At 27.3% G+C, this 11,247-nt stretch overlaps 2 protein-coding genes across 2 annotated transcripts; both read left to right on the top strand.

Annotated features, from left to right (window-relative positions):
- The first annotated feature begins 2,407 nt into the window (after positions 1-2,407).
- LOC145831633 (voltage-dependent anion-selective channel-like) lies at positions 2,408-3,298 on the top strand. The gene has a single exon (XM_082938943.1). It carries the CDS (start codon positions 2,408-2,410, stop codon positions 3,296-3,298), a length of 891 nt encoding a protein of 296 aa, XP_082795069.1.
- Positions 3,299-4,356: 1,058 nt separating this feature from the next.
- On the top strand, positions 4,357-8,165 carry LOC145831337 (transcription factor BTF3 homolog 4-like). Its single transcript, XM_082938557.1, has 5 exons — positions 4,357-4,446; positions 4,847-4,960; positions 5,183-5,329; positions 6,697-6,805; positions 8,022-8,165. The coding sequence occupies exons 1-5, from the start codon at positions 4,384-4,386 to the stop codon at positions 8,066-8,068; spliced, it is 480 nt and encodes a 159-aa protein (XP_082794683.1). The 5' UTR covers positions 4,357-4,383; the 3' UTR covers positions 8,069-8,165.
- The last annotated feature ends 3,082 nt before the right edge of the window (positions 8,166-11,247 follow it).

Genomic DNA, 11,247 nt, shown 5'->3' on the forward strand with positions numbered 1-11,247 from the left:
TACAAAATTTAATTTAAAAAGTTTAATAATGATTGCTTATAAACTGTATGTAAATCAATATTTTTTTTTGCATTTTTAATTTTGACCTTACATAAGAGGTTATTTTACTCTCCAACTCTGTACCCCCAAGGCTAATTTTATGTAGTTGGCCTTTTTTTTGCTTCATAGAGTGGTAATCCTGTAGAAGTATTAATAGTGATAAAACCATCAGTTTTTAGAAGAGATTTAAGACTAAACTTTTTAGCTTAGTAATTTTCCAATAGTCTAAAATATGTAGAAAAGTATTAGCATTAATACTCAAATATAACCTAAGTTGAAGTTTCCAATTGACAATTTTGAAGTATTGTACACTTAATGTTTTAAATTAAAAGAATTTAAAAGAAAACTAAAACAAAATTCTTTTTTTATTGTTTTTGAGTATTTTGTAATGATTAAGATTTTAACATGAAAAAACTAAAACTTATTAAATTTCTTAATTGGTATAAATATTTATTCGGTTGATGCTTTCTGTTTGTTTAATATTTAAGTTAACATATATTTTATGTTTTATGTAAATAATTTTGCATGTTATGTAAATGTTTGAATAATATTCTAATAAAAGTTATTTCAATAAAAACAGGGTTGTCACTCCTGGAAACCTGAAAAACCTTGAATTTGAGAAGTTTTGAAAAAAAAAAAACCTGGAAAAACCTGTCATATAAGAAAAAAAATTACTAAAAATCCTGGAAATTTAGATTTTAAACAATTTTTACATCTGAAGTAATAAAATTTTGATTTGACACAAAAATTTACCATATAGATCACATTTTTTTTATTAAAAACAAATATTTGAAATAGCTCTACAGTATCTTTTTAATGTTTTAAAACTATTTGACACAGTTTTTTACCTAAAACTCAAGATTAAACTAAAAATGTACCCAAAAACATGTATGTACAAAAACCTGAAAGAAATTTTGATAACCTGAAAAAATTTGCCAAAAGTCATTGGCAACCCTGTAAAAACAAATATTCAAAAAAAAAGATTTATAGATAACAATTGTAAATAGTTTTTTTAAATGCTTAAAATTATTAAAGATTTGATAATGTAGAATGTACAAACATTTATTTTTTAAACTGTTGTATAAAATAGAATAATTATTTAACATTTTCACTAAATATTTGCACAGCAACTAGTTCACTGCAAAAAGCATGATTAGATGTTGCAAAATTTAATTTTATTTTGCTTAAAATGGGTATGATAAGATTGGCATTTACTTGACTAACTCTAGTTGTTTTAAAATTTTTGAAAAATCTTGTAGAACCTAAAAAGAATTTGGATATCTCAAGTTAGGTTTTAAATTCTATTTTAATGAGAATGGCTTTATTAAATGATTTTTTCAGTTTTTGAAAAATTTCCTTAACTTAGTGGTTAAGGTTACCATTTGTTATTTTGACATAACTGTTTTAGAATTTATATTGGGTGGGTTTTCAAAAGATATTAATATTAACATAGGCAAGTCTGTTACAAAATTAAGAAGTTTTTTTAGCTAAGCATACAAAATTCAAATCAATTCTTTAAATACTTAATTTATTATGTTAAAAAGTTAAAATATTTATATTAAAATTTTATATTAGTATTTTATTAAATTTCTCTCAAACAGTTCTAAAACTTATTAAAGTTTGACTTGGTAAATTTACAAAAAAGATTTCTAAAAAATTTTCAGTTAATTTTAGTGTGGTATTAAAATTACAATTGTAAACTTTGTAAAATGAATCGTATTTAAATAAAAAGAAAAAAATATAATAAATTTTTATCACTTTTATATTTTTATTAATAAAAAACAGAAATGAAGTTTAGAACCTTGGTAGTTAAAAATCAAATCAAATTCTTATTACTATAAATCATTAGAAATAGCGTTTTTTGATTTCAAAAATAAGTATGTTACAAGAAAAAAAGTAATAAGTATGTTACAGTCCGTTATTTAGTTATTTATAATTAACCTCAATTTAAATGTCTATCAAAATACCAATAAAATGACTATTAAAAATTTTTAAATTTAAAGTTGCATGTGCTCAAACTGTGGTATTTTGAGATGGTATAGTTTTTGCAATTTAAAGTGATATGTGCAGGTGCTAAAAATCTGTAAAAATTAGTACAATCATTTTGCTTACACATGGGTTCAGGCTGTCTCTAGGTAGTTCTTGACAATGAGTTTAGTTTCGTAAAGTGTCAATCATATTATTAACATGTTTTGGTTAAAAACACATAAATTACCAAAACATTTCAAAATCAGTTATTCTTGACTTAAAAAGTTTATTTTCACAAAAAACAAATTTAGATAGATTATATTATTCACTAGAAATTAGTTAAAAGGTAGAAATTAATGAGAGTTTAACAATGACAGATTTTATTTATACATAAGCAAGCATGGGTAAAAAAAGGAAAGTTAAGAAAGGGCAGAAACAATCACCACCTCCCAGCTTCTTCCAGATAGGCAGTGAGAGCAGAAGCTTGCTCAACAAAGGCTTCAACGCCGGCTGGTTGAACTTTTCCTTGCGGGGTAAAATATCAGATAGTGTCCAGGGTGGTGGGAAGTACAGCACTGATGGTAAGGAGGGGAGGTTTGTGAGTGATGCCCAGTACAAAGCGGATAAGTGCGTGTTCATGCAGACGTGTGACAAAGATCAAAACTTTTCATCCGAGGTCATCATGATGAACCCGTTTGATGTTAAGCAAGCCACAGCCAAGATATCACTGCTGTACACTCCCACCAAAGTGAGAGAGGGCAAAATTCTCTCTTCATTTTCATTCAGCCACGCCAACTTGAGGGGTGAAGCCTTCCACGCTTTTGATTCCATCTTAACCCTGCCCACACTGAAGCTTTCTGCTGTTTTTGGCAACAACAATTTCCACGCAGGCGTTCAAACTTTGTATTCTTCTCAAAACAGCAAAGTTAACTCCACTGAAGCCAAGTGCCAGTACACTAACAAGAAGCTTGAAGTAGTGGCATCCGTAAACAAAAAAAAGACAATAACAGCTTCTGTCTGCTACAAAGTGACCCCTCACCTCAGCGTGGCCTTTCAAAGTTTGATGAAAAGTGCTAAAAAGTACAATAAGTTTTCCCACACGGGAGGTGTCAGGTATAAGAAAGGTGGCTGTGAAGTAGCAGCCAGAATCAACTCTGATGCCCAATTGGGACTCATGGGCTCTTATCAAATGAGCAGTTGTTTGAAAGTGTCTCTTTGTTCATTGATCGAAGCAGTCCATTTCGATGAGAAGCTGCACAAGTTTGGTGTGGGCTTGGAATTTTCAGTTTAATTTATTATCATTTGTACAATCATTAATTTATTAGGAACTTTATCATTTAGTTCAGTAGTTTTTTACTTTTTTTAATAATCTTAATGTTTATATTAAATGACAGATGCTAATACTTTTATAGAACTTCATCTCTTAAAATTATTGTTTTATAATGATTACTCAAGTTGATTTGATTTACATGTAAAGTTTAAAACATGATAACATATATTGATTATATATAAAATAAAGTTATTAATTTTTTGCTCCAAATATAGTAGTGAAATTTTAGTTAGAGTAGTCAGATTAGTTTCAGCTTAGTGAGATTATTTGATTTAAGAATGGATTTAGTAGCAGCGCCAGTGCAGAGTTGGGTGGCAGATTTCAGAGAGAATTGGAAGAAAAAGTTGAGATTTTTGTGCACTCAGCCAGTGTCCGTATTTAACCCAAACTTGAAGTTTGCTAGCATACAGGAAAGAAAGCTTTCTAGTACCCAACGTATAAAATTCAGCGAGAAGATTTCTCTTGTGACCCAACCTCCTTACTTTGATGGGTTTGATGTTGTTGGCTCCTTCACAAACAAACCTTTTGTGTTTACTGCGACAACTGGCCTTGATAAATCCAAACTGAAGGCCAAGTTTGTTTACACTGACTTGTTTGCATTTTACGGGGTGACCACGTTTCAGCACAGTACATTTGGTTATAATTTTGGGGGCGGGTTTGTCTCCAAATACAAGTTTAGGGATGACATCAAGTTGAAACTTACTTTTGACAACAAATTGAAGGGCACCGCCATGCTTGAAAAGAAGCTGACCAGCAATTGGTCATTCAAGGTGACAAGCACCGCCAAGTTGCAAAATTTCACCCAGGAACAGGTGAGTTTCGGTTTTGGTATTTCTTATGTGTTTGGTAATGAGCAGAGTAGTAGGAGCAGATCAGGCAGAAGAGAGGTTACAGATAGCAGAGGAGATAGGATTATACAGATAAACCCATAAGTCAGATGTTTTATGAACTTTTTATGTATGTGTGTAATTGTTTGTTTTATTTATCAATACTGCCTCTTACAAAGTGCAACATAATTTTTCAGGTAATTTAGTTAATTAGTAAATATGAATCCAGAAATGTTGAAGAAACTTCAGGCCGCACAGGCATCCGTCCGTATTGGTGGAAAAGTTTGTTTTCATTATAATATATATATATATATTGTTTTAATTACAATCTGTTAATTAAAAATATATCCTATTATTTTAGTGGTTGAAAATTTGTTTTTATTGTTTTTTATTTTTTAAAATATCTTCTAATTTAAATTATCTATTAATGTTAAAAGTTGAACATAAGTAATTATAGTCCAGAAAGATAAAAATTATAAATGCTCTAATAAGTTGGTTGTAAAGTCTACTTATATTTATATTACATGTGTAACATTTTGTATTTAGTTATATACCATAGCTTTTACAAACAAACTTTTTCTATTAAAAAAAAAATTTAATAACGTTGTGGATATATTTCACACCAGTTTTTTAAAATTAAAATAAACAAAAATAAGTATTATATTAATATTTAAATGTGTAGGGTACAGTTAGAAGGAAGAAGAAGATTGTTCACAACACAGCCACCACCGACGACAAGAAACTTCAATCCACTTTGAAGAAGTTGTCTGTCAACACCATCCCTGGCATTGAAGAGGTTATTTGAATTGTAAAATTGTAGACATGTGGTTTTTGATTATTGCCTAATTACTACTTCAATCTTGTGATAATTAATACCAAATGATAACATTTTTACAAAAATTTTCAATGTTTGTACATCATTAACACCTGGTAAGTATGACCAGCAAAATTTCATTTATTAGATTTTATTTAACTTTTTTTTAACAAATATGCTCATTTATGTGAATATTATAATCAGGTGAACATGATCAAAGACGACGGATCAGTGATTCACTTCAACAACCCAAAAGTTCAAGCTTCCCCATCTGCCAACACGTTCGCAGTTACTGGCCACGGTGAAAACAAAATGCTCACCGAAATGCTCCCCTCCATCCTCAACCAACTTGTTAGTTTTATATATAAAGTTTTCAATTTATAAGTAATTGTTAATTCACATTAGTAGTACCCCCTATACTTGTGTAGAATAATCTTTAAAGTTCATTAAATAAAAGTTTAAGTTTCTAAACCTATATTTTAAACATTTTTTGTCACAATTTTCCTTTTTGATTAATTAAATACCTTAATGATAATTTTATGATTTTTGATGAATTATATTCTTTTGCTACCACTATATAGTAACCTACAGCTATCTCTGGTTGAATTTATTTTTATTTGAGATTCTTTGTTTAAGTATTTTTATAGTTTCAGTAGACATTTTGGTATTGATTTGAAGAATGTGGCATAAATTTTATCCAATAAGCAATATTTAAGTTAATAAAAAGAAAAGTCAAATACAAATACACATTTAGTAAGACTAATATGTGTTTAAGGTATTTCATTAATGACTTATTATCCATTTATCCTAATGTATAACAAATGTTAAGGCCATAGGGGGGGGGTAGAAGCCATTTTTTGACCAAAAATAACATATAGACTTATATTATAGTAAATTTTATAATCTTTCAGATGCTTTTTTTAGATTTTAAAAATATTAAGTAACTTTTTTTTTATGACCGGTTATATAAAGGGTTGTCTTTATAAAGGGTATATAAAGGGTAACTTTAAAGCCGTTTTTCTCGAGTTTTTAAAAACGGGCTTTAAAATCTATCTTCTCCTTCATTTTTCAAGCAATCTTCTTCAAATTTTCAGGAAATGTTCCTTACATTATGAGAAAAAAACGTTATTTGTGAATTTTAATAGTTTTAAAAAATAAAAATTTTATGACAAAAATTAAAAAAAAAAAGTGATTTTTTATCAAAAAAATTTTTTTTTTCTAAAAAAAAGGTATTTTTACTTAAAATTTTTTAAAGTCACAAATAACGTTTTTTTGTTATTGTATAAAGAGTAGACTGTGAAAGTTTGAAGAAGATTGCTTAAAAAATGAAGGAGGAGATAGATTTTGAATGCATTAGTCTTTTTTTGCCGTTTTAGTTTTTCCTTCCCCATAAGGAACCTGTTATGCGGCCCGACTTTGGCCGGTCATATCTCAAAAACTAATTCGAATTTTTAAAAACGGTAAAAAGCAACTTGAAGCTTAGTAAAAACTCTATAAAATAAGATCAACTTGTAAAAAACATGGCCTACCCCCCCCTATGGCCTTAAAAAGACATAGTTTTAGAAAACAATATAGGTGCTTATGTAGTAATATTATTCCTTAAAGAATGTATATTGTGTTTTAGATGTCTATGTTAAGTGTATAGTCATTTAAAGTTGTATATAATTCATACTGCAATACTTTATATTATATAAAAATAACACTCAACACACATACAGGGAGCCGAAGGAATCGGAAATTTGAGGAAACTCGCCTCGCAACTTCCACAGAAAGCAACAGATGAGAAGGCAACTGAAGAAGATAAGAAAGACGACGATGAAGTACCCGGTTAGTTGTTTGCTCATATATATATTAAGTTCCTGGATAGTATGTTGTATTGATTGTTAATTCAGTTCCTGGTTTTTGTGGCGTCATATTATTAATATTAAATTTATATGATTTCAAGTTGAATTGTTGCCCAACTTTGTCCAGGAAATTTTAGCGCACTGTTTTTTTTTTCATTTGTGTTTTATCATTTATAAATTAAATACTCAACAAAAAAAACTATTTTGAATAGTTAACATCTCTTATGTTACATAAATTTTAGTTTTATAAGTTGTGAAAAGTTCCACAAATATTCTGCGGAACTTATTGTTTAATATTTACATACAAGTTTTATACAGCAAGCTTTAATACACTATCATGTTTTTTAGTATTATTAATGTTAAATATTTTTGTTTTAATTATTAATTAAAACTGGTTATTGTTTGATTTGAAGTGTATTTTGTTTTAGTTTGTATATTTATTTTTAAGTAAAACTGAAATAACTTAAATAGAAAAAATCAATTAAAAATTATAAATTTCACAACAAATTAAAAGACCAGATTTTTTTTATGACGAATTAATGACTAATTGTTTACATATTAGTAATAATTCCTTTTGTTTATATTTGTACACAACTAATGCTCAGTTCAGTTTGTTGAGAGTAATAATTAAAAAAATTATGCCATGTTTATTATTATTATTCTATATTTTAATATCTTCAGGATTGCCAATAAACCTGGAATCCTGGAAAAACCTAGAATTTGAAAATTTTGGCTAAAAAACATGGAATTTAAACAAATTTTACATGTAAAATAGTGAAATTTCGATTTGACACAAAATCTATATTATAGATCAACATAATTTACCATCATAAAATTTTTTTATTAAAAAACACATTTAAGGAGGTAGCTTTAAAGTATCTTTTCAAATGTTTTTATACTATTTAAAACAGATTTTTTAAATTAGCTTAATTTTAAACTAAAAATAAACCAAAAAACATATACTTTTAAAATATTGGAAGAAATTTTGTAAACCTGAGGAAAATTTGTCAAAATCAATTTTGGAAACCCTTAACTTAACTTACAATTTAATTAAAATATTAATACCATGTTAAATATTATTATGAGTTTAATTATTCTTTGTTATTGTTATGTAGAAAATCTTATGTAATTATTTTAATTTAACTATTTTAACTTTCAAATAATTTTTCAAATTAATTAAAATATTTGTATTTTTTCAGAGATGACAGGAGATTTCGATGAACCTTCCAAGACTGAAGAAGTTTAGAAAGATTTTTTTATAAAATAAATAAATAGGTCTAATTATATTCTCGATGATGTTTTTTGATTGTACACAGTTTGAATAAAATGTTATTTTGTCTTAATTGTTTTATATTAAGCTTAGGCATCCTTTGTTGTTTATTGTAAAGCAACATTTTCTCTTGTCTCAAATTTTACTGTCATTTAAATATGATAATACTTGATAAGGGTTTATTTCGTTATAAATATATAAAGAATTGGTTTAAAACTCCTTTAAAGACACCATGTTGGCCTTGTTGTGGTCAGTTTATTTTTCTATTTATCTTATGTAAGTATGTACAAGTTTTTATTGAATTAGTAAATTTTTACTAAACTAATGATAATATTAGGTTTGTAGAGTACCAAATTAATAGTTTTATATAAATACTTCGTATAAGATGTTGATAGTTTTAAATAAAACAAAATATAAACCGACATTACTATAACATAAGTCATGTCCAAGGGTAAATTTTATCACAAAGTAATTTTCCGCGTATTTTGATTAAGAATCCTGATAATAATTAATTTCAAAAACAGTGGGTTACTTAAAAAATTTAGATAAATTTCCACTAGGTAAATTGGTTACGTTAATAGTAAAATAGATATCATGGTCCCTTATTTATTCTTTAATATTTCAGTATAATTATACAATCTAAAGACATGCTTTGTACGGCCTAGTCTCAAAGTTAATTTTTATCTCATGTAAGTAATGATAGTTTTTATATGGAGGTTAAAAGCAAGCCATATTAATAATTATACATTTCAGTTTTTTACTCTAATATATAGTGTTAGATAATTATCTTTCGAACTGTCAAGCTACAAAACACAGTTGCTAATTAAATTGGTTTTTATGAATCCGATATCTATATAATTTTTTAAATTTTCTGGAGTTTTTTTTAAGACTAGAAACTTGACTATAATCGTAAGACGGATTTTCTCGATAAGTGTTATCACCTACGATTTTAATGAGTCGAATTTGAAAAGAGGGTCTTTTATTATTCGATGAAACTTTAGCTAACCTCGAGGCCAGATTTAAACCGTAGTCTTAAAGTGATCATATTTTAAAGTTGTTGCAAGGAAACTATTATAAAAGTGGGTTGACAATTTTTAGTGTAAAAATACAAGGCTTTTAAAACCCTAGATTTCGAGCTACGGAAAAGGGGTAAGAATATTATGTTAAAGGGTTTTCAAACGTGATAATTCGTGTTTTTGTTAGTGCTCAAAGCTAGAAAATAATTATAAAGAATCTGAGAAAGAGTCATCGTTGTCATTAATTTATGTACGGTTGTAATATTTGCCAAACAGAGCTGTTAAAATGGAGCTTCTAAAGCAGCATTTTTAAAGTCTGGACGAATTTTCCTGAAAAAGTTGCTCGTAGGCCGCATTGTATTTTCCGCGCCGCAGTTATTGAAAAATGTTTCTAGTAGTTATAAAAAAGTACTATATTAAACCAAAAATGTGATAAAATAAGCTAAAGTAGAGCACTAATAAGTATTTATTAAGTAAAGAGCTCTATTGTAAGCTTCAACAAAAACTTTTCATATAAATGTTTGAAAAAATTTGAGATTTGAGATAAGTATCTCGAGGCCGCAGATTTTGTTTTGAGGACTGCATTTAATCTGCAGTTTGCCGACCCCTGTACTAAAGTTTAGTAGACTTAAAATTTATACTAGTTAATTTATCCAAATAATAAAAGTTAGATATCAAATCATTTACAACAACTTAAGATATACCCGTAAATGAGCAGAAGAAAATATACTTAGTTTGTATTAATAGAATAGCTGTTGTTAACGGAAAAAACATACTATAGAAATACTCTCTGCTGAAGGTCAACCTGAAATCCGTTTTTTATGAATTGATATTCCAATAGTATTAACCTTCTAATAGTTTTTGTGACAAGCAAAGAAAACTTGACCTACAAGTAACTCTGGCTGAGGGACAGCCGTTTTTTTTAACGATGTTAACCTTAGAAACTATTTAATGAAAAAACACAGTATTGTGCAAGCGAAAACTATTTAACTACAAAATGTCTTTCTGTTTTATTTCGTTTAATTAATATTTTAGATGAATTTAATGATTGCTTTATATTGATTACTTATTACTTTCATTGTTCACTTGATTATATTTACATATAGTTGTTTTTAGTATTTATAATTTTATGTTTAGTTTCTGCTGTATGTTTCTGGTCACATATAGGAAATATATAAAACAGTTACAAAAGTTTAGAGAGTGTTATTTTATTTATACCTGAATAAAATTTAATTTTATTTTAGGTACTTTTTTATTACATTTGAATTTTATTCCTTGTTAGACATATCCAAACTAATATTATACTATAGTTTTTCGGCTAAATTGAAAATATTTTTTTGTTTATAAAAGAAAATACTTTGCAAAATGGTTTTGGTTAAAAAAACTGAGTCAGTTGTTTTTTAAACAATTTTTTGTTTTTAATTCTAAGGTTATTTTACTTTCTGGTACGCAGCTTGATTAATAGGATATGACCACATTGTTGAAATGTGGACTAAATAATGGTTGCAAATCTTAACTATCATTTTAAATCAATGGTTCTCGTCCTAAATGTTTAATATTTTCAAATGCTTTCAGATAAGCAACACTGTTATGTGCAGTTTACTATTTTATTTTACTTGAAGAGGTCGTAATTCTTTTGTCACCAAAACCTTATTGTAAATTAAATATTTAATTCGCACATCTTTATTTGAATAAGCTCTTTAAACTTCAGTAAATTGAGCAATTTTTTTTAGTTAATACAAATAACTATGATTAATGCTTTCAGGTGAAAATAATATAAATTACGTCGCAGGCCAAATATTTCTGCTTGGCGAGCTATAGTTTGCCGACCCTGCATGAAAGCAGCAGAAATTTTTCGCAATAAGTAAAATAATTAGCTTCGTTACTTTGAAAATATTTAACTTGCTTCAATTAAATATAGTATTAATTGTTGTATATTTGAACAGATTTCAACCAATTCATTATGTAAATATGTAACAAATTTAATAATATTAATAATATAATAATCTTAAAAATAATTTGAACTAATAAGAAGACTGCTGAAGAATTCAAAAAGAGCGATAGAAGTTTTTAAAATCCAAGCATTGAATTACTATAGTTTTATAAAAGAAGTGTATTTAAAAAAATAAGCTTATAGCA

Source organism: Thalia democratica, chromosome 3, assembly GCF_965202585.1.
Source record: "Thalia democratica chromosome 3, ktThaDemo2.hap1.1, whole genome shotgun sequence".
In the NCBI taxonomy this organism is placed as follows: Eukaryota; Metazoa; Chordata; class Thaliacea; order Salpida; family Salpidae; genus Thalia; species Thalia democratica.